This window comes from Pipistrellus kuhlii, unplaced genomic scaffold, assembly GCF_014108245.1.
Source record: "Pipistrellus kuhlii isolate mPipKuh1 unplaced genomic scaffold, mPipKuh1.p scaffold_m20_p_135, whole genome shotgun sequence".
NCBI classification, from domain to species: Eukaryota; Metazoa; Chordata; class Mammalia; order Chiroptera; family Vespertilionidae; genus Pipistrellus; species Pipistrellus kuhlii.
The window spans coordinates 41,229-63,360 of record NW_023425444.1 but is presented as its reverse complement, the minus strand read 5'-3'; the positions used below and the strand labels follow the sequence as shown (position 1 = coordinate 63,360).

Sequence of the window (22,132 nt, the reverse complement as noted above, 5' to 3'; positions counted from 1 at the left end):
CCACCCTGGGCGCTTTGCCTGGGACCCTGGAGTCTGCACATCTGTTCTGGTTCATACACTGGGCGACCACGTCTGGGAGGCCCTGGGTGTGATTCTGGAACATTCCCTCTTCTTCTGAAACGTAAACAGGAAAACTCCTACCACATGAGGTTACCTTGCTGGTTCACTTTTGATTTTCCAAGCTAACGGCACACCCTTTGGTGCTTATCAAGAGGCCAGCACCCGGGTGGGGACCCCCTCCGTGGCGGCCTGAGGGTCACCAACATTCCGTCTCGGACAACACAGGTCAGTTTCGAAGCACAGTCTCCCCTAGAGGCTGCCCAATGGGAACCAGGTTCTGACCCGCAGATCAGGGGGGGTCACAGGAGCAGGAAAACGTAACGGCAAAGCTCGAGTGCCCAGCCCGAGGGCGGGCTCTTCCGCTCAGAGCAGCGGGCGCCAACGGGGGGCCCGGGACCCGGGTGCCCCGTGAGGTCCGGGAGGCTGGCGACCGCTGCTCTGAGGGCACACCTGAGGCCGGGGAAAGCCCTTTATCCCGGAACTTGATGCTGAAGGTCTTGCCTCAAGTTCATGCAGTGCCAGTCCCTGTGGCTTTTAAAAATAATTTAACTTAATATATAAAACTGCATTTTTTTTTTTTTTTTGCTGTGCGTTTTTTCTTATAAAACATTCGGAACTAAGAGTTATTGGTAGTAAATGGTGATGGTTTTACTGTTATGTTTCATTATTAACAATGTCAACAAAAACAACAGAAGCCATTTTTAAGAGTTCAAATTAGTGTCAGACAGGATTACAAAAAATCCGGTTTCTCAGCTGCTAATTAAAGTGCTCCTTCTTGTAAGTAAAAAGAAAATTAATTGTCAGTCACTGGCAGCAATCATTATAAGAGGTCTTTTAGGGCAAAATTTAATAGTACGAAGAGGCTTACAAAAATAGATTGATGCTATTTTGGGGGACAATGCTGTAATTTTTTTTCTCAATTCAGTTTTGATAAATTGTACCTGATCATACAAAAATTACTTCAAATCCAAACGTGACTATAAAAAAGGGAGAGATGACATGAACTCGGCTAGATGGCAGAGGTGACAGAATGTAAGAATGAAACAGCACTACCAGGGGCACTCCGGATGTGGAGACCAGTCTCAGCCGGCAGCTTCTATTCTCCGGAAGCAATCACAGGTTTGCAGTCAGTCATGCAGGACAAAGCCACACGGTCCAATCTTCCTTCTGATGCAACACGAAAAGGTCGTTTCTGTTTCCTTACTGAAATGCCAACGGGTTGGCTCTTTTTCTTTATCCCACTTGCGTGTGGTCACACGTTGACAGACAGCGTCAACATTGTCGGAGGTGGAGGAGGGTATTGCTGGATCAGAGTCTATAAGACGTCTTTACTGATGGAATCAGAAGGTTTATTTAGTTCCATCCTCACACCTTTTTCACCTGCAAGGTAAGACAAAAAGCAACAACGAAAAGTCATTCACCAGGCGCCAGCAGCTGCCGTTCCTGCTTCCCACTGAGGGTCCTGGCAGTACGCGCAGGTCTCAACTTGGCCAACATACGTCATCTGACCGCTCACACCTGCACTTCCTTCCACCAGCTTCCCCGGCACTGCGCTCTGATGGTGCGTCACTGAGCTAGCCAACCTTCGGAGGGAAAAGACATTCTCTACAGAGATCTGTCTTTTAATCTAAAAAGTGATTTAACTTGTTATATTGTAGAAGCAGTGTGTTCTGCATCACTAAAAGCACACACACTGGGCTTTGCCAAAAATGATGACTTTAGAAGCTATGAGCATCCCGTTTGTATAGTTTCATAAAAGGAGAATCTGGGATGATCTAAGGCTTGGGAAAACACAGCTAGTGCATCAGCAGCGTGCACACTGAGCAGACTGAGAGTGAAGGTCAGAGTGAGGACAGGTGAGGTCCGTCAGGTGGGAACTAAGACCCTCCACAGCACACACACTCCCCACGCCTGGGCATCTGACGCTGGCGCTTCCATTCCTCTCCTCCACGCCCACAGCAGACGTGGAAGGCCTGGAGGACTCGGGGGAGCATGTACGTTTAAAAAGGAAAGACATGAGCCTCCTTCTGTGAGCATCGTGAGAGCAAGCCCGACGGCAGTTCTCAGGGCTCAGCAGCTTGCGACCGGGAAGGATGGTCACAGAGACGCAGCCCGGGTTGTCACGTCCGCAGACTGGGTCTCCCGCTTCCCTACGCTTTGGACAGTTCCCTGGTTAAAGGTGACCCTGCCGCTGACTTCAGAGGCGTCCTCTGTGAAATGCGGGAACCGAGGACTCTGACCACCACCAGGACTGTGGGCATCGTCCGTCCAGTGCCCCCTGGCCCCCAGTGCTGTTTACCTGTTTGATATTTTACTTTAGCTCGGGCTCTCTCATCTGCATCAAAATACCAAACAGTTATTGCGTACCTAAAAGAAAATTTAGAATAGGGTAAGAATGGTCGCACCGGGGAAGGCGGCATGCTGACAACGGTCTATAAACTGTCACGTCACGTCACGTCTCAGCGGCAAGTTCCCGGCATCAGTGAGCCGGTACCTCCCGCTCCTCCAGCCTCGATGCCCAGAGCACAGCGGGGAAGCGGGAGCCGCTGAGGGGTGGCACCCAGGGGTGGCTTCCTGGGTGCCCCTGAGCTACGTGATGCCCACAGCCCACACGCAGGCACTCGGGTGGAGAACGGCCCTGCCCGCCCCGGCAGGAGCTCTGCGGGCGGAGAAGGCAGAGGCCCGGAAGGACGGCCTGGCAGGTCCCTGAGGAGTCAGGATGGGTGCTCACGGTTTATCACCTCGCATCACCAGGAGAGATTTAAAACATGCCAGGAATTGTCTAGGAATTTTATCGAAACAGCTGTGCTGTCTTTAGATACACAGGTTAGCTGAACTTCAACTTCCTGAAAATTTCACTTGTTCGGGATACATCATCCCACAAATGAATGAGGAACGTCTGCTTTATCCAATACTATCCAGCACACTGTAAAGGGGGAAATGTACACATTTAGGGAGTGGCCGAGTGCTCAGTCCCCTCCTCAGGGGAGCACAGGGGCGGGGAAGGCACCTCGCAGATTCTGCCAGAACCCGCTGGGGACAGCAGTACCGATCGGATGAAGAGCCAGCACGTGTGACAGAACTAAATCGTGTGAAATATCTAAGTGAAGAGGCAAAGGCAGAGCAGAGTCTGAGAGTTCGGACAGCTGGGGAAACTGAGGCCCGGGGAGCTGAAACACGGTGAGGGACAGACCCTAGCATTATTCAAAGCTGACTCGCCTGGCCAGCGTGGCTCAGGGGTTGAGCATCGACCTATGAACCAGGAGGTCACGATTCAATTCCCAGTCAGGGCACATGTCTGGGTTGCAGGCTTGATCCCCAGGAGAGGGCGTGCAGGAGGCAGCCCATTAATGATTCTCTCATCACTTCTCTGAAATCAGTAAAAATATGCATATTTTAAAAAGCCTACTCGGTGTCTGAGAGTATGCCTCTTCTCATCATATCAAATAATTGCATGACAGTAATTCACTATCATGATGTTCCAAGTCCTTTTGTTAACAAAAAATAGGTACTTACTACATGGTGCTATTTTTCTACAAGTATTTATTTTTAAACAATGTCTATATCACCTTCCATTTTAGCAGTCTTAACATTTTAATTGAGCCACAATAAATGCTAAAGAAGACTTTAAGAAACACATTACACAGAATAGGTACTGTGGAAAGAGATGCTCTCATTAAAGCTAGATGTTACTTTTCTAACCTTGGCTCCCACACGTGACGCCTTTTCTCTCCTCTGTTCTTTTTTCTCTTCCCTTCTGCTCCCTGATTTCTCTACTTGGTGTATTTTCCTACATCATCTCTCTTCCCTCCTCCCCACTTTCTGAAAATCTGCCTTTTCCTTCTCTGTCTCTTCTTTCTAGTGAACGCAGCTGATCCCGGGTTTGAATGCATCGCAGACACGCAGGTTTTCTTTCCAAATGTACTGTGATGTTTATCTTCCTTGTCATTTTTCTTAACATTTTATTTCCTTCAGCCTTGTTTTGTAAGAATACAGAATGTAATACATACTACATACAAAATGTGTGCTCATCAACTCTGTCATCACTAAGGCTTCTGGTTAACAGTAAGCTATTAGCAGACATGGTTTTGGGGATCAAAAGTCACACACGGGTTTCTGACTGCATGGGAGGCTGTACCCCTTTATCCACACATGGTCAAGGGCCAGCTCAACTCTCCGCAGCTCACAGGAGGGTGAGGAGTTAAGAGATGGACAAACAAGGAGATGGGGCTGGGAAGTGACAGGGCCCGTGCATCCCCTTTTCCCCCAAACAAGGAACACTGTGCAGAGTCACATGTAGTCCTGATGTGAATAAATCCTGTAAAATTACTCCCATGCAAAGCTATGACTGAAGCATGATGATACGAGTCACTGAAGAACACGAAAACACCCATTAGGAAACGTAAGTTTATCTTATCTACCCGCTCTGTCCTGCCGTCACCGTTAGCCATCGTTTCTTAAAGGAATACTACCTTGTAGCATATGCTGGTTGTACTTCGTGAGGGTTGCGGCGGTCGGACCAGAAAAACAGCAGTCTATCAAATTTGGGTTCAATGTCAGCAAACTGGGCTTTGCCTTCTGGGAAAATTCGCAGTATACCTCCACTTACCTAGGAAAAGACGCAAATATCGGAGTGTGAACAACCACTATTTTAATGGGAGAGACTCAAATTCTTAACTGGGTTCACCTCAGATATATCTCAATTAACAAGGTCTGGAGGCGAGCTGAAATTCTAAGTAAATGCACTGACACAAGAAAAAAATCATTCCCTGTGTTAGGGTCTTTGAAAATACTGGGTAAAACAGATGAGTATTATCTGAATCCAAAAGTTTTAAAATGAAGAATTTAGTTAGTAAACATTTCTTTTTTAGAGGGTGGGGCACAACTAGACTTAGTTATTCCTATGGAAAATTTCTAATAATAAAGTATGCTAATTAGACCAGACCGCCAAATAAACTTCCGGGCGAAGACCTTCCAAACGAGGGCCAACAAAACACTTTTGTAAAAGTTAAATTTTAGGTGAACACTTCAATATCTGAAAATAAAGGAACGCACTTTTTGAGATCTATTATTAGCATTTGTTTCATTTTACAAAGACCTACGCCTAATACCTCAGACTGAAACCAATCTAAGAAATTTTTGACTGTTACATGTGTTAAAGACGGTCTTACCTCCAAGCAGTATAAATACCTGTGAGAAAAAGAGGTATTAATATTAAGTTCAATTAAGCTGCATACCTTGGCATCCCAGTCTTTATTAAGATAATATATACATGTCACACATCTTCCGTCTCCATTTGGATTATCAACGTGACGTACGTATCCTGTCCCATTGCCTGGGTAACAAGCAACCATGGCCTGCATGGTAATAAAGATGGTTTTATAAGTCCATGTATGCATTGAGAGAGAAAATAGCTTATAAAAGAGATCTCTGCTTTTCTACTGCTCTTAATCTAGAGGCCCGGTGCACGCATTTGTGCACCAGTGGGATCCTTTGGCCTGGCTGGCGATTGGGCTGATAGGGCTGCCTCGCCCTGTCCCAACCAATCACAGCCGGCCAGGGAGAAGGGATGTGGGGTGGGCGGGGGGGGGGGACCACGTGAGTTTGGCCGGCAGTGGGAGGCTGACTGTGGGAGCCCACTGACCACCAGAGGGCAGCTCCTGCATTAAGCATCTGCCCCCTGGTGGTCGGTGTATATCATAGCGACCAGTCAACTGGTTGTTCGGTTGGCCAGTCCTAAAGGTCACGTCGGCTTTTATATATATATATATGGATCCTTCTCTTTAATTAAAGAAAAAAATCACATTTTGCAGACAAGGGGAGGCTAAGATACTCTGTTGACGTATTTTAGAGAACAGCATGTCCGCTGGTGAGCAGTGGTGGCCGGTGGCCCCTGCTTCTCAGCACCAGGCCATGTCACCGAATGAACAGAGCTAACTGCTTACTAAACCAGAAGTACTACTCGCTTCTGAGCAGCTATCCCTGGAGCCCGAGGGCCACATGGAGGTACTGGGGTGGCGACTGGGAGGGCCATGGGCGACGCAATGAAAGGACCTTTGACTGGGGGCTGCCTTTATCTGTTTCCTTAAATGCCAACTGAGACTTTTTGAAAAGAAATAAGAGAGCCATAAAAGAGAAGTTTTACACAACTGTGCTAATTAAGTTTTATAATCCCTGTGCTGACTCAATTACCCCCATCTAAATGTACCAACTATGTGAGGTGGCCATTACCACGTTAGCCTTATCTGGAGCTCCCGGCCCCCTCAGTTCTGCCAGAGGAGAAGGAAGGAAGGAAGAAGGGGTGACGCTCGCAGGGCCAGCAGCACATCGCTCCAGACGGACAAGGGATGGAATGGAAACCTCCAGGCGAACCGGGAAGCCCACCAGGGACCCGGCTCCGTGCTGGCGACCGCCAACAAAAGCCCTTCCTCTTCATCACGGTTCTGCCCGGCAGGGAGAAGAGTCCCAGACCGCAGGAGCCCCCAGGCCCGCAGCCCCAGGCCCTGGAGCAGCCCCAGGCCCCCGGGACAGGGAGAGCCCAGCTCACCGGAAAAACCAGACGGTCAGGAAAAACTGGAGACCTGAGAGAGCCAGACTCCCGGAGGCTCCAGCGAGGAGGGATTCCGTAGGAAACCTGCACAACTGTGCAGGGTCATGAACCCATCCAGACGGTCGTGTGGCCAAGCAGTGACCTGTGGACTGTCCTGGGATTACTAAGGGACGGTCCACAGATCACTGCTTGGCCACACGACCGTCTGGGTGGATTCATGACCCTGCACAGTTGTGCAGCGAAGTTACCCTCAGCTATGGTTGGATTACCAACATTTAAAGGTCCTTCAATGTAGCATAGCTTTTCCAGCTTTGAAATAATGCTCATGCTCGACTTCTTAATTGATAATTTTGTGTTCTGATGTGCTTTATATAGACTTGGGTAAAAAAGACGCTGATGATGCCCTAGCAGGTGTGGCTCAGTGGATAGAGCGTCGGTGGACTAAAGGGTCCCAGGTTCGATTCCGGTCAAGGGCATGTACTTTGGTTGCAGGCACATCCCCGGTGAGGGGTGTGCAGGAGGCAGCTGGTCGACGTTTCTCTCTCGTCGATGTTTCTCACTCTCTGTCCCTCTCCCTTCCTCTGTATAAAAAAATCAATAAAATATATTTTAAGAAAAGAGACTGATGTTGCTGTTTTTGCTTAGTTTGTGTTGCATATGCAAAAGACCCTCACACACTCTTATTCACAATATTTTTAGTAAACTCAGTTTCTTTTCTCTTTACTCTTGGTAAAGCGATTAGTAACTCCTTCTAACTGTGCTTTCGCCGGCTGCAGCACCTAAAGCCATTAGCGGCGTTAAAATGTTCACTGGGCGCCCACACAGCACACGGCAGAGGGTCAGCACGGGTCCCTCTGACAGGAAGAAGGCACCGGCACGCACGGTACGGACGCCCAGCCAATCACAAAGAGAACAAGACTCTGGAAGAGGAACTCCTGTGCGGGACAAAGCCACGGGGCCAGGCCGGGCCGCGCACACCTAGCTTATCTCTAAGGGACAGACATGATTTGAAAAACTAAGGAAGAAAAGCAAACAGTGTGAGCACAACAAAGACAGGAAACAGTTAATGGCAGCGAGGTCCTTTCATGGGACCTAAATGTAATGCTATACATAACATACCTCAGCGGTAACATGGATTTGGTAGAAACAGGATAGAATCTTGAAAATTAAGCAGAGGAAACAGGACGGAAGAGGTAACCAACAGTGAGCCCCTGGGGGCCTTGAGGGGGGACAGCCCTGAGGTTTGAAGGAGGCAGCGTCCCTACCCTAGGATGTACACAGAGATGGTCATTACAGACCGAGTGGCTGCTGTGGCCCCGCCGATCGTGTTCGCAGAGGCCTCTGGGAAGCACTCGGGAACGGGACTCGTGTCTGTGGGCTCTGGAGGGAGCCCTGCCCCATCCTCAGAGGACTCAGCAGAGCTCCTCCCCAGGAAGGCCGTCCTCCCGGGAGGCCAGCAGCGCTGCCCTGATCTCGGCCCTCCCGGCCCCAGGACTGTGCGCAGTGACACCGTAATGCTGGTTCCCAGGTCCCGGCCTGCGGTATGTTAGCCGAATGGACTCCTAGGGCACCCTATAAAGGATACGTTATCCCAAGAGATGTCCATCAGATGCACTAGTCCTCGGGAGGAGTCCATCAAGAAGGAAAGGCTCCCCACCCTGAGAGGGCCGGGGCCGGGGCCGCCCTGGGGGTCCTGTCCTCCCGCCTGGGTGGAGGCCGCAGAAGGGCCAGACCTTTGCTGAGGAAACACCCCCCGCCCTGTAGAATCCCGAGGTCGGCCCTTACCTGCCATCTCTGAGACACCAGCTTTAAATATTTCCGCTTCCCATTGGGAAAAGCCTATTTAAACATGAGCGAAACAATGAAATACCGTCTTTCCCCTTTTTGATATGAAAATATACATGATTGGAGACATTCTTACACCCTAAATGTGTTTTTCCCCCTGAGAATGAAAGGAAGGAAGAGGTTTGCGATGCTTCTCTGGAAACTGAAGACACCCCTTTCTGGCCCTGGAAGGCGTGCTTTCCATATGAAGCTGAACCAGGAAACTTAAAAAAAAATTTTTCCCTTTTGAACTAAATGGTTTTAAAGCCCTGATTCAAAGCTAAGAGAGCTAGCGTTTTATGAGCTGGCAGGGGGCTCTGTTTGCCCTGAACAAGAGGAAATGCTTTCCCAGCTGAAAATTCTGTGAAAATATATCGCCTGGGGCTTACACGCTGCCCTTTGGAATGCTGAGAGCTGACATTTAGTAAGAAGTTCACACCAGATCTGGGTGGACACAACCTCGCCATCTGAGACCGCAGAGGAGGGGACTGCAGGAGAATAATCATCGTGTCAGAGCCACCCCAGAGGGGACAGTCCAGAGCGGGTTCGCTCCCGTGTCCGGGCTGTTCCGGCTCAGAGAGGCTGTGCTGGCTCAGAGAGGCTGTGCTTTAGTTCAGATGAAGCTGGCTCCTCAGTGACACACACGTCAGGCATGACGCTCAGGGGGTCCCGCGGACAGATGTGACAGAATCCTGTGTAAGGCCTTTTCCAGCTCTCCCTCACACCTGTCCCCATTCACCCCCCTTCCCCGTACAGTTTACATAAACCAGCTCAAAAGGGGGAGACCAGGTCATTGACAGAACTGGACTGAGAGCAAGCAGGTATTCGCTATAAGATTAACTTCTGATCCCAATGAAGCCTGTGCAGCTTATGTAAATCTCACTTCCTAAAGGTACAATTAAGAGCTTTACTGAAAGTTATGCATTCTGTTCACTGAGTTAATTAGCATACTGCATGGGGCAATGGGGAAGGGCCATCTATGTGCACTTAAACCTCCTGGCTTTTTTGCCGAATTTAATGTTATACATAATGTTATACCGTAAATAAACTCAAGACTATGTTTTGAGAAGTAAAACTTTCAAACCTGTATCCTGGCAACAAGGAAACGGGCGCTGGGAAGAAGGCCCAACGGCAAGAAAAGGCATCTCTCCCGTGGGCCTCTGTCCATGCAGGGCCAGCAGGGCCATTTGGAGACCAGGGCTCAGGCCTGCTCCGCTCCCGCCACGCAGCACAGCACCGGCGAAGGGAGCAGCACCCGCGAAGGGAGCAGCACCCGCGAAGGGAGCAGCACCCACGAAGGGAGCAACACCAGCGCAGGGAGCACCCCAAGAGCACTGGGCAGCTCAGGGCTGACCATACAGGGGAAGCAGTATCTGAGCTGTGCTTAAGGGAACATAAAAATTGGAGAAGAGAACATTTCCTACAGAGTAGGTCACACCAAGGAGGTTTCAAATGCACAACACAGAGCACAGCTGGCGATGAGGAGCACTCGGGCTTGTAAAGCACAGAGTTCTTGGGGAAAAGGAGGAAAGCAGGAAAGTGAGAAGGGCCGCCTTATGGAGACACGGAGTGCCCGCAGAGGAGAAGGACCTTCTGCAGGCGGAGGGGAGCCCCTGCTTTCCGGGCCGGGGTGCACCGTGAGCACACAGCAAGAGGAAGGCAATGGGGTAGGGGCAGGAACCACATGCCGCGGAGAAGACGAGGGAGAACAAACCGTCAGGGACAAAGCAGTGGCATTCTGGTAAAGAGGGGCCTCAGGCAGAGGGACGGGGAGAGAAGTGAACGGACGGGGCAAACACTCTCACAGGCAGCGCAAGGGGCAGGCTGGATCGGAGGTGGTGAGCGGGCTGTGTGTGGCTGAGGCCAGCAGACCACCATGGAAGCAGGGAGGACGGGTTTGGGAGAGGAGTTTGGTTCTTGGACATACTGAGTCTGCCAGGCTGGTGACCATCCCGGTGGAGGTGTTCAGAGCGCGGTTGGCAATGTGAGTCTGGAACTCCAAAGAGAGGCCATGGCTGGAGGTGCAGAGTTAGGAGCCATCTTCACAGAGGCTAGCTGAAGCATGTGGCTGCCAGAGAGTGCCAAGAAGAGAGTGTGGGGAGAGAAGAAAGAACAAAGCACAGGTTCGCATGGAGTAAGTCGTGAGAGTGAGGGCTCACTAGCTTGGCTGCTTTCCCGGCACACAGGAAAACGGCCAGGCACTGGCCAGCAGGTGACTCATCGTCAATGATTTTTGACTCATTGTAAGTGATAAACATATACAACAGGACTCATCATTAGGATTTTTCCTTAACATGTTTTTTATAAAATGTTTTGCTATTATAAACAATATTGTAAACAGTTTTGAAGCTCTACCATTGTACGTATATCCTTGTATCCTTGATGCCTTCCTGAAATGAAATCCCTGGGAGTGAAATGATGAGGCTTACAAATTTTTATTGCCAAAATGTTCTCTGGTTATATTAGCTTACCAGAGGCCCGGTGCACGACGTTCATGCACTGGGGGTTCGGAGGGGTCCCTCAGCCCAGCTTGCGTCCTCTCACAGTCAGGGACCCTCCCCCCCCTGCCAAATGGGCAGCTCCTCATTCCACCATGAATTGGATTTCCCTATTAGCCTTTTATCCTATAGGATTAAATGAATCATATAGGATTATTAAATGAATCAAATTCAATAGTGATGACACTATGTTATTCTAGGAGTTGATAATATCCACAAGCTGATATTGCTGAAAAGTAAAGAAGCTACAAAGCATGAATGAAAAATAGCTAGCCCCCAAACATCCTATATTATTTATTATTTCAGGGAAGAAAATTAACTTTTAGGATTTTGTTTTAAAAGCCTCCCATTATAGACTATATGGTAGATCGAAGAGATATCAAATATGTAATAGATATCTCTTTTATGGCTCAGTGGTTGAGCATCAACCTATGAACCAGGTCACAGTTCAATTCCTGGTCAGGGCACTTGCCCAGGTTGCAGGCCTGACCCCAGTAGGAGGGAGTATGCAGAAGACAGCCAATTGATGATTCTCTCTCATCACTGATGTTTCCATCTCCCTCTCCCTCTCCCTTCCTATATATTTTTTAAAATAATAGCAACAAAGTACAAAACAATCTAATCCGTTTACATCAATAAAACTATAAAATGAGTATAAGATCCTTTGTATGTGATTTGATCCAATCTTTCACATAGATACTAACTTATTTGTACATATAACTAGCTTTTTAAAATTAACATCTAGGAGCACTTGAGATCTTGGCAAATGTCATCAATTTAGCTCAAATAAACTCTTTAAATTTTTTAAAGAATAAATAAATAAATAAAATTAACATCTAAGGGTTTTCATTCTTAAAATGTACCTTAAATAATTGATTATTAACAAAATATTGATTGCCGTTTGACTGCATTCTGCTAAGGGGAAGGAGTGAAGAGAGAAAGATGCTTTGATGAAGGGTCCCTCAGTTTGAATTACTTCATTATCCAAGACCCTTATACACTGACCAGTCTCTTTTCTCACAGAGCCAAGGTTAAGTGCCAATTCAGGTAAACCAGATTGGTTTTCATTAAAAATAAGGTTCGTTAAAAACAAGACAAGAATTCTGAGTCTATACTGAACTTCAACCAACACAATGAATGCGAGCAAAGGTTTAGAATTAAGGCAGCCAAGGCCAAGGCTGAATACTTTGAAAAGGTGCTGCCCTCGTAAACAGTTAAGTCCGCTGTTTCCACAAAGCTGATTCAATGCCTGAATGTGGTTAAAGCCAAAGGTTTCCTGATCGTAAGAGTTCTGGTCCTGATTAACCCACGCGCTCTTTGGTTTCACAGAACTCTTAAACCGCCTTTAATATTATTTGGAAAGTTGAAGAAGTTCTTGTTCTACAGCCAAATCGAAACTATGATAATTCTGTGATCACTTTAGAAGCTTAGGATTTTGTGTCTGCAATGTTTCCCCCTGCCCATCCGTCACGTGGTACCGACCCTGCGCTCTGTGTCAGCTTGCTGGCCACAAGCGTCTCCCTCCCAGGTCAACCATGTGCTTCTTTGTTGTGAAGTGACGTGTTCCCACACCACTGGTGGGGGTAAGGGCGGTGAGATATGCAGGTCCTAGCCCTTCGAGATTCACCGACAGGCAGGATTCTACCACAAGCTGTAACCTGATCAGCTGAGATTGGCCTAGGCAATGGTGTAAAACTTCATTTCACCTTCAGAGCAGACCTTTCTCCCAGTATCTGGAGTTAAAAATAGTTTGGGCCACGTTGGCCTGGGTTATTTTTATCAGGAAAATAGGGACTAGAAACAGCACCGTCCAGTTGACCACAATAGGACAAAAAGCCTCGTGGACTGTCACAGAGTCTCAGCGGGGTTTTAGAAATGGGGCTGAAAGAAGGGGAGCAGAGGTGAGGGACAGGGCAGGTGCGAGGCATTCACTAGCATCAACACAAGTAACAAGAACAACCAGAGGTGTTTGGCATGCTGAGACGGAATTGATGAAACGGCGCCAGGAGCTACTTCAGGGTCAAAGACATATAAAGTCTGCAAAAAGGGAGCTCGATGGAGGCCCGAAGTTGAGGGAGATGGTGGGAATGGGACTCGGGCACGATCTTAAAGAATATATGAGGTCTGCATGGCTGGGGCAAGGGTGTGGGGGTCAAATAATTCCCAGGGTAGTGGGCAGGAGTGAGGAGAGGACACCAGGGAAGAAAGAGTCTGGCTGAAACAGTGCTTGTATTTCAAAGAGAAGGAATGGAGCACAGCGGGCCTAAGCAGCTGAGAGTGTTAAACAGGAATCGAGCTGTCAGAATATGCAGCTGGGTAGAGATGAGCGAGGAGAGGTAGCTAGGGCTTGAAGGGAGCCATTGAGACGTAACAAACGGAAAAAAGACAACAGAGGAGGCAGGCCCTACGGGAGGAGGAAAGATTCACAACTGGAGGAGGGTCCTACCCCCAAGTGGTTCACAATTAGCACAGACCACCACCCACTGGGGGCGTGCAGGAGGCAGCTGTCAGTGCTTCTCTCTCATCACTGATGTTCTCTCCCTCCCTTCCTCTCTGCAATCAACGGAGTAAAACTTTAACAAAATGTATTAAAAAGAAAGAGGGGGGAGAGAAGAAAAGGGGAGAAGGGGAAAGAGTTCTTGTGGTCAGCAGGAGGAGTGTGAGATTTCCTGCTGTCATCCCCAGGCGGCCCCGTGGCAGGGCTGCCGGGAGCACGCTGCGCCAAGAAGCCATGTGCCTCTGGAGGAGAAAGGATGGGCTGGAAGGTCAATGGCAGCAGCAGCAAGCACAGCCACCGTGAAGGAATGTGGGAGAAGGGAGCACAGAACTGTTTTGTTCGCTCTGGCTGAGGAGGAGGATCGACCAGCTGCTAAAAATGGAGCCTGAAGAAGTGGGGCAGGAGCAGAGGGGTCAGGGCGAGATAAAGGAGCAACCGTTTCCTCCCAACACCTGGTGTCCTTCCTGCCTCCTCCCCCTTCCTCACAGCCAGGCCGTCAGCAAAGCCCAGACTCCACTTTCAACATCCATCCCGGATCCGACTAACTGGCTACAAACCTGCAGGTATTGCTCAGAGCGCCAGCCCTTAGCTTGTTTATTTTTGTCTTAACATTAACCGCCCAATCAGAACTGTATTTACTTAAATGTATGTTCACTGACCACCCCCCACACCCACCCCTACCCTTACCCCCACCCCTCACCTACCTCCAGTAGATTTTAAGCTCCTTGAGAACAGGAGGCGTTGTGTTCCGCTATTCAGTTATTCCTAGCTCCCAAAACAGTGTTCATACATAGCAGGTATTCACTTCGTGGTTGTTGAATAAGCAAACGAATGAGAAGCTTATCAAAACAGGACTCAGAGGACAGAGTAAGCAGCGACCAAAAGGACAAGTATTTTCTTTTGGTAAAGAAATAGTATTTGGGACAATGAATATGGAAAATAAGAATTTCAAATACTTGAACATTTTACTAAGCAAGCAGAGACTACAGCTATTATCCAAGTAGTTCAGAAATAAAGCTCTGACTTGGTTCAGGGAACATGTGATAATGAAGTGTCCAATATGCCAATAAAGGTGGCAGAACAGTTCAGAGTTTGGACCAGAAAACACAGGCAATAAATCAAGTATTGTGAGGGAAGACTCTGGTGAACCAACCATCTATCAGTTTTCTGTTTGTTCCTTTCATTTTCTTTTAGGACAGGAAGATTTTAGCTGGACTCAGAATCAAAGATAAGCTCTGACCATGACTCAGTAAATGATCTGAATGCCCTCCTGGAGCGAACAATGTTTCAAGTGCAGAAGCAAGGGCAGAGAGGGAAAGGAGGCAGCAAAATGCACCCATGACAACTGTCTAAGCATGTGCACAAATGAAAGGGAGACGGAAACATCTGGTGGCATGTGCGAGGCCTCAAGCAAGAAGTTAAAAACGAAGCTGATCAGAAATCAGTTCCTGCGCAGGAAACAGGGAGGCCAGGCCTGCTCAGGGAAAAGGGCTTTTAAGTCGGAGGAAAGGAAAGAGTGAGCGAAGAACATCTAGGGAGATTAGGGGGTAATTATCTAAAGGAAGAATAGTTAAACTAGGAAGAATGTCAAATCCACCAAAGTGTAGGATGACAAGGGTAAATGGAAGGAAAAGGAAGTCGTAAATGTTCAGGAATCCTCAAAAAAAAAAAAAAAAAAAAAAAAGACATAAAATACATGCAAATGAGTTGTGGAAATCCATAATTTTTACATGAGATGCGGCATAAAGTTAGATAAGAGCATGAACTAAATAAACGTCAGTCAGTTTTGTCACTAACCAGCGGCCATGACCTTGAACAAGTAAGTCACTTTAACCCCTCTGGGGATTATTTCCTCTGTTTAAAGACAGTGTTTGTGTGTGTGTGTGTGTGTGTGTGTGTGAGAGAGAGAGAGAGAGAGAGAGACAGAGAGAGAGAGAGAGAGAGAGAGAGAGAGAGAGAGAGAGAGAAGGAGGGAGGGAGAGAGAGAGAGAGAGAAGGAGAAAGGGAGAGAGAGAGAGAAAGAGAGAAAGAAGGAGGGAGAGAGAGGGAGGGAGGGAGGGAAAGAGAGAAAGAAGGAGGGAGAGAGAGGGAGGGAGGGAGAGAGAGAGAAGGAGGGAGAGAGAGAGAGGGAGAGAGAGAAGGAGGAAGGGGGAGAGAGAGAAGTGGTTAGGTAAAAAATGGGTGATGATTCTAAGTCTTTTCCCCTCTAGTTTATAAAAGGGAGAAAGATAGGAAAAGCACAGAGTCTTAAAGAATCAGAAAAAAAAAAAAAAGTTAAATGGGAAGAGTAATCGCTAACAGCTTTTAAAAGTGCTTTTCCATGTAGTGAGTACTCCCAGCAAGCTGAGAGGCAGACAGTACCACGCAATGCCATTCCACACGGGGTCACTGAGTCACAGGAAGATTAAGCAACGGGTTCAAGGACAGAAGTAGTGGCAGGTCCAGGTTCAGCCCAGACCTGATAGCACAAAGTCTACTCTCCATCCACGTTTCGATGCCCTCCGATGACTAAGGTTTTCAGGGTATTTTTGTGGCCTATTAGGTAATAGGTAAGGGGTGAGTTATAAGCACGCTCCTAAAGCACATCTCACAAAAACACCCTTTCAGTTTAAAGGGAAAGTCTTCAGAATGAAAGGAGTTACCTTACACATAAACTACATGTGAACCAACTCACCACACGACAAGTTTTCTTTTACCGTTGAACTTGGTTCAGGCACAGCCAACTAACTATCAGGGCAGCTCTTTCGGTCTACATGTGTGTCTTCAATTTTAAAGCACTAAATAAAAACCACTGAAGTATCGATGTTTTCAGCCTTTCTGCACACAGAATAACTGACTTTGATCTTGAATTCTGAGATAGCTGTCAAGTCATTAAACAAACTGCTTCAATTGGCAAGTGCTGGATGCTAAGAGAATTGAAAAAGCAGCAGAAGTAGAGGGAGAAGTTCTGTTGGTGACATCTAAGAGGACTGCCACCACCCCCACATTAGTGACAGTAACAGAATTTTCCTCATCCTATGCTTGGCTCTAAAAGTATAACCAGCCAAAGCTAAGTAACTAACTGCAGCACTAAGTGGAAAAACCTTAGGGATATAATCGGCTCCTTGCTGGTCCCAATCTAACCTACTCCTTTTTTAAAATCTCACTCCTCTTAATGTATAGTTGAACTGAACAGAGTAATTTTGGATAAAATTCTAACAGTATGTATATGATGTTAGCATTTTTATCTTCACGGAAAAACTTTTCCTGTTAGAGTGGCTAAGAATCTCCACCTGGATAACAGTTTGACACTTTCCCATGATCCTTAGCCGCCAGGTGAAGGCACCTGATTTCTGACAGTCCCTCCTCTTCCCAATGAGCAGACCCTGACTACACCTGACTGGACATCATCACAAGCCTCCCTGATGGAAGAAAGGGGTCGAGATGGGATCAGGGGTCAAAGGGCAATGTAAGGGCGTGGGGAGGGGAGGGTGAAACCCCCCCAAAAGGGCCAGAGGACATACAAACAGAGCTGTTACATCTGTGCTCCCGTTTTCCTGTATTACTTCAGCCTTCCCTGGTGGTTCCTCTTTCAAAGCAGCTGGACAAACTGTGGCCAGATAAGCATGTCCGAAGTAGAAACTTGGGGGAAATCAAAGCCCGCACTGAAGGAGCCACAGCCAATCACGTCACGTGACTATCACACCCTGATACACACAAAGACCATACAGAATCACGCCAGTGAGGAAAAACATCAGCGTCTCGTTCAGAAATCGGAATTCATGTCCTGGTATGCTGCGTGAATTTCTTGTAACACGTGACCGAATTTCCTGGGGCTCACTTTTTTGATCTAGGAACAGAAATGACACAGCCGTGACCTGCCTGTTTTAGAGAGTGGCTGGGAAATATTTGAGAAAAATCTACACAGCTGGGGCAAGTAACTTTTCAGATCGCTACAATGTTGTAAAGATGATAAAGTCCTGCCTCTCTCAAGTTACTATACTAAGTGAACATGACTCAAGTGGCTAACTACAAAGTGGTTTTGTCGCCACTCTCCAAAGTAAACATTGTATAGTCACCTAGTCAAAAGTTTATATAGCAGTTAGTCACATACAGGCTATTCATTTACACGCCATCATCAAAATGTGTATAAAATTTTAGTTTCAGTAGTATGCTAAGTAATCTACACTTTTCTATCTCATACCCTACCCATGTGCAGTGTAGTTAAAAAAAAAAAAAAGCAAGTGTAGGCTTTGGACACGTGGGAGCTGAAATACCCTCAGATGTAAATTAGGAATGATACTACCTACAGGATTAGGATGATCATCATCCTGCCTGTATTAAAATTAATCTGGTGCCTAGCACACTGTTTGCTCACAACAGTATGACGGCTGGTATTCTGACTGCCTTCCCATTCTCTAATATCTTTGGAATTTTTAGGAATAGTTAATCACATAATTAAACATGGGTATTTAGCGAAAAGTCTCTAAACCAACAAGATCAATGAAAGGGATTCCCTAAAATCATTTCTAGATCCTGAGTGCAAGGTCAAATCTAAAGAGTTTGAAGTCCATCCTTCCTTTCTCACATGTATAGTCAAATAATTGAAAGCCTAAGCTACTGCTGCCTTCGCACTGGGACGTGTAGGAAGGAGGTATTTTCTAACAGCTACTGCCCGAGAGGCTGACTGCGAGGACAGAAGCGAAGAGGGAAGAAGAAGAGAAGATTGTAGACTCCCTCTTCGTCACGGCTTCCCCTGAAGCTTAAGCCTCAACAACTTCCTTGGTCAGTCGTCTTCCCAGAGCTGGATTAATATTAATATTAATATTCCCCCAACCTTTCCTGTCTAGGGTTCATGCCCACACTCACATTTAACCCATGACAAAGACATTTAAAAACATATCAATGGAAACCTGGTTAACAACCACGAGGTTAAGGTTGAATAGCCCCCTTTTTTCTTGCAGCTTCATATTAAGCAACTGTTCTTTTTTCCTTTTCTTGAGACAACCTATAGACGTGCCTTCACCCGGCAATGGAGCACCAACACGTGAGCCAGACTTCCCGCAGCCAAAGGTCCATGCTCAGAACTTCCTCGCTCAGCCCCAGAGTCATCCACGCGGATGATCACAATAGATGGCAGGGCCCACACAAAGAACTAACGACCAGGAAGAGCAGCGTGTTCCCACAAACACCTCCCGGGTGTGATGGTCCGGAGATAAGCTGGGACTCCCAGAATCAGACAGAGATGGATGGAGGAGGGTGGAGCGGGGTGGCCCGGGGTGAACCTGGATTCAAAGAAAACTCTGAGACCTGGGAAGGAGAATGCAGAAGGACTGCGAGACACTCTTAAGGAGGGCTGAACCCACTGTGTGCCACTGTGCGGAGGCAGGCGGGATCAGGAGGTGGGAACTGAGGAATCTGGGGGGGGGGGGGGGGGGGCAGGGGGAGAGAAGGATTGAAATAGCAAAGAGAAGAAAGCAAACAAATGTCACCAAACTGAGATGGTAGCATGAACCCTCACTCCTGCTCCAATTCTACATGTGGGCTGTTTCTGTTTTGTTTTGTCTCTCCCCCAACCCCCCCAAGATACAAAAACAGTTCTTTTCCAACAAAGCAAGTAAAGGAAACCTGCGCTAAAATTGTGACCTACCTACAGGGGAGGTCTGCAAACGGAGCCCCTTCTTTCCCCCATGCAGTGGGATCCAATACAGGAGGGATGCGGGGAGGAGGAGGGAGAGGGGGAAGAGAGCAGCCTAACTCTTCCCGCGGGAGTCTGACTGCGCTCTTATTCCACATTTATCTTCCTGCGGTCAGCGGGCAGATCCCCAACTCAGCACTGCACCTGACTCTGCAGGTCGGGATCCGGCGAGTGGCTGGCACAAAACCCAGAGAATAGAGGAGCGGATTGCATGCACTTTATCCCAGTGCGATGCGGGAGAGAAGGCACCAGTTAAAGGGAATCGGCCAGTCTATACCTTCAGCCAGAAAACTAGGCAACTGGACGGGAAGTCCGCCAGCGGGCAGAGGGTGGAACCCCGGGGGGAGGGACACACCAGAGAAAAGAGGGGTCCTAGCCTTTCTCTTATGGGGTGTGTATGGGGGTGTGGGGGGTTCCTGCACCGGGAGATCCCTTGAGATCAGAGACTCCATGCTCCTCGCTTAGACGCGCGGCCCCCTTGCCCGCCGTGGGCCGTGCCGGGCCGGGCAGGCCAGGGGCGAGGACACTTACTTTCGTCCGGCCATTGATCTTGTAGTTGCCCAGCTTGCCGTTACAGTGGCGGATCAGGTCGTCCATGCGGCTCATGAGCAGCCCGATGGTCTCGCAGCCGGGCTCCTTGCCCTCGATCCAGGTGATCTGGTCGCCCCGGATGTCCTTGGACGAGTCGCTCTTCTGGCTCACCAGCTGGCCGTCCGTGAACCTGCCCGTGTCGTGCAGGGCGCGCACCTCCTCGCCGATCCGCAGGCCCGTCTCCGGGCCCAGGAAGTCGTCCACCACGCAGATGCCGTGCTTGTTCATGCAGGGCACGATGTACTCGAGCGCCAGCGCCAGCTTGAGCGCGGGCAGCGGCTTGGTCTGCCCGTTGGGCCGCAGGCCGCCGGCGTGGCTCAGCCCCTCGCCGCCCGGCGCGCTGCCCGGCGGGTACAGGTTCGCCTTCTCCCGCAGCAGCGACTTCGCGCGGACCAGCGGCTCCTCCGGGGCGGACTCCGCGGCCTCGGCCTCGGCCGCCGCCCGGCCCTGGCCGCCGGGCGCCGCCGCGGGCTGGGCCTTCGCCTTGGCCGCGTCCCCGGCGGCGCTGTTCCTGCGCGGCGCCGCCTTCCTGGCCCGCCGGGCCCCAGCGGCCTTCGGCGGCGGCGCGGCGGGGGCCGGCGCGGGGCCGGGGGGCGGGAGCGGGGCCGGGGCCGGGGCCGCCGCCGCGGGGCCGGGGCCGGGGCCCGGGGCGCCCTCCCCGCTCTGGCACACCAGCTTGTGCTTCTTCCAGTCCTGGCGCTGGTGCTCCTTGCTGCAGTAGAAGGAGCTGCGGCAGCGGCTGCAGCGCAGCAGGTTCTCCATCTTCCCGCACAGCTCGCAGTACTGCCGGTCGCGCTCGCTCTGGCTCAGCCCGCCGGGCCCGCCGCTGTCATTGGCCATGGCGGCGGCGGCGGCGGCGGCGGCCGAGCAGGCGGGGTGGCGGCCGGACGGCCTCGCCCGAGGCCGGAGAGCGGGCGGAGGAGCGGCAGGGGCCCCGTCACTGCGCCATGCACCCGCCGCCGCCGCCGCCGCCGCCGCCCCTCGCCTCACGCAGGCCGGCTCCCCGCCCTCGGCCCGGCCCCGCTGGCTTCCTCGCGTCCTCGGATCCGACCTCGCGTCCGTCCTCGGGTCCGGTCTCAGCGCCGCATCGCCCCGCGGGCGGGATGGCGGGTGGAGGGAACGCGGCCTGCGTGAGCGAACGGCGATCTCCGCTCGGGCGCGCGGGCCCGGCCTCCTGGGCCGCCGCCGCCGCCGCCGCCGCCTCCGCCTCCCGGGCGCCCGGCCGGCCTGTGGAGGAGCGCAGGGCGTGCGGGCGCCACTCGCTCTGCGCGCTCGGCACGTACACCACGGCCCCGCCGCGACCCGGGCGGGCGGTGCGTGGGGGCGGGGACGGGGCGTAGCCGGGGGCATGTCTGGGGGCGGAGTCACGCGCACGCGCTGAGCCTGCGTGCGGTCCCGCGCGTAGCCCCGCCCCTCGCCGGCTACGCCCCGGGCATGCGCAGAGACACCTAGGGGCGGGGCTACTCCCCGGGCATGCGCAGTGACACCGAGGGGGCGGGGCGGGCCGTGAGAGGGCGGGGTCACTGCGCAGCTGCGGGGCCCGCGACCCACCCGGATGGACGGTCCACCTGCTGGGCCCGCGCTGACCCGGAGGGCCGGCCGCGAAATGGCTGCTGATTTGTGCAGCCCTCCGGCGTGCTGGGGGCGTTCTCTGGGCTCAGTGTGCACGGGGTCTGCCGCGGCCCTCGGTGGGCGCCGGGGGAAACGGGAGTTCAGAGAGGTCCAGGCAGGACTGGGGCCGGCTCCAGGCACCCGACTGTCAAGATTCCAAAGCTGTTTTCTCCATGACACCGGGCAGCCTCTGCCTCTCAACAAGGTCTGACAGGACAGGCAACACACATGAGTATGGCTGCGCTGTTCTCCGAAGCCCTCGTGCCGGGTTTGGTCCTGTGAAGGTATTGACATTTGATTATTTTTATTTTATTTTTTATTTATTTATTTATTTATTTATTTTTACCATTTCAAACCCTGTCAAAATCTTGCCAAGTTTGAAACCTCGCGAAATAATATTTAGCTATCGACTGAAGGTAATCAATGCTTATTCCAATATCCACATGCATCAGGCACTTAAATTAAATCTGGTGGAACCACTCCTGCGGGTTGGATTTGGGTGATAAATGAGCAAGCATCACTACCTTAACAATTAAAAAAAATTAATCACTTAATAGAATATGTACCATGTTGATGGGTGTAATTTTTTTTTATTTTTATTTTACAGAACCTGAAAACCTTACCAAAATAAGCCAAGGGTGTTTCTTTCCACCTGCCCTTTATTTTAAGAATAAAAAGGGCTCACCCTGGCTGGTTTGGCTCAGTGGATGGGGCAGTTGGCCTGGAGACTGAAGGGTCCCGGGTTCGATTGCGGCCAGGGGCACAGGCCTGGGTTTCGGGCATGATCCCCCAGTGGGGAGTGTGCTGGAGGCGGCCCATCAATA

The 22,132-nt window shown here is 50.2% G+C and overlaps 1 protein-coding gene across 3 annotated transcripts; it reads right to left on the bottom strand.

The window, feature by feature from the left end:
* Window positions 1-683: 683 nt before the first annotated feature.
* Window positions 684-21,010, bottom strand: EGLN1 (egl-9 family hypoxia inducible factor 1). 3 transcript variants are annotated; one of them, XM_036436329.2, is made up of 5 exons: window positions 19,638-21,004; window positions 5,298-5,417; window positions 4,533-4,669; window positions 2,360-2,427; window positions 684-1,440 (listed from the first exon to the last, which is right to left on the bottom strand). In XM_036436329.2, exons 1-5 carry the CDS (start codon window positions 20,535-20,537, stop codon window positions 1,376-1,378), a joined length of 1,290 nt encoding a protein of 429 aa, XP_036292222.1. In that variant the 5' UTR covers window positions 20,538-21,004; the 3' UTR covers window positions 684-1,375. The 3 variants fall into 3 exon arrangements, with proteins under 3 accessions (XP_036292222.1, XP_036292223.1, XP_036292224.1); XM_036436330.2 differs by lacking the exon at window positions 5,298-5,417 and having other exon boundaries at window positions 19,638-21,010; XM_036436331.2 differs by lacking the exon at window positions 2,360-2,427 and having other exon boundaries at window positions 19,638-21,007.
* Window positions 21,011-22,132: the final 1,122 nt, after the last annotated feature.

What these genes read in the sequence shown, in the direction of transcription:
- EGLN1 (XM_036436329.2), bottom strand. Translation starts at nt 20,537, where the DNA reads ATGGCCAATGACAGCGGCGGGCCCGGCGGGCTGAGCCAGAGCGAGCGC. An exon ending in AGATCAATGGCCGGACGAAA is followed by an intron (nt 5,418 to 19,637) that starts GTAAGTGTCCTC and finishes ATTACCATGCAG; the next exon opens with GCCATGGTTGCTTGTTACCC. An exon ending in TAAAGTAAAATATCAAACAG is followed by an intron (nt 1,441 to 2,359) that starts GTAAACAGCACT and finishes CTTACCTTGCAG; the next exon opens with GTGAAAAAGGTGTGAGGATG.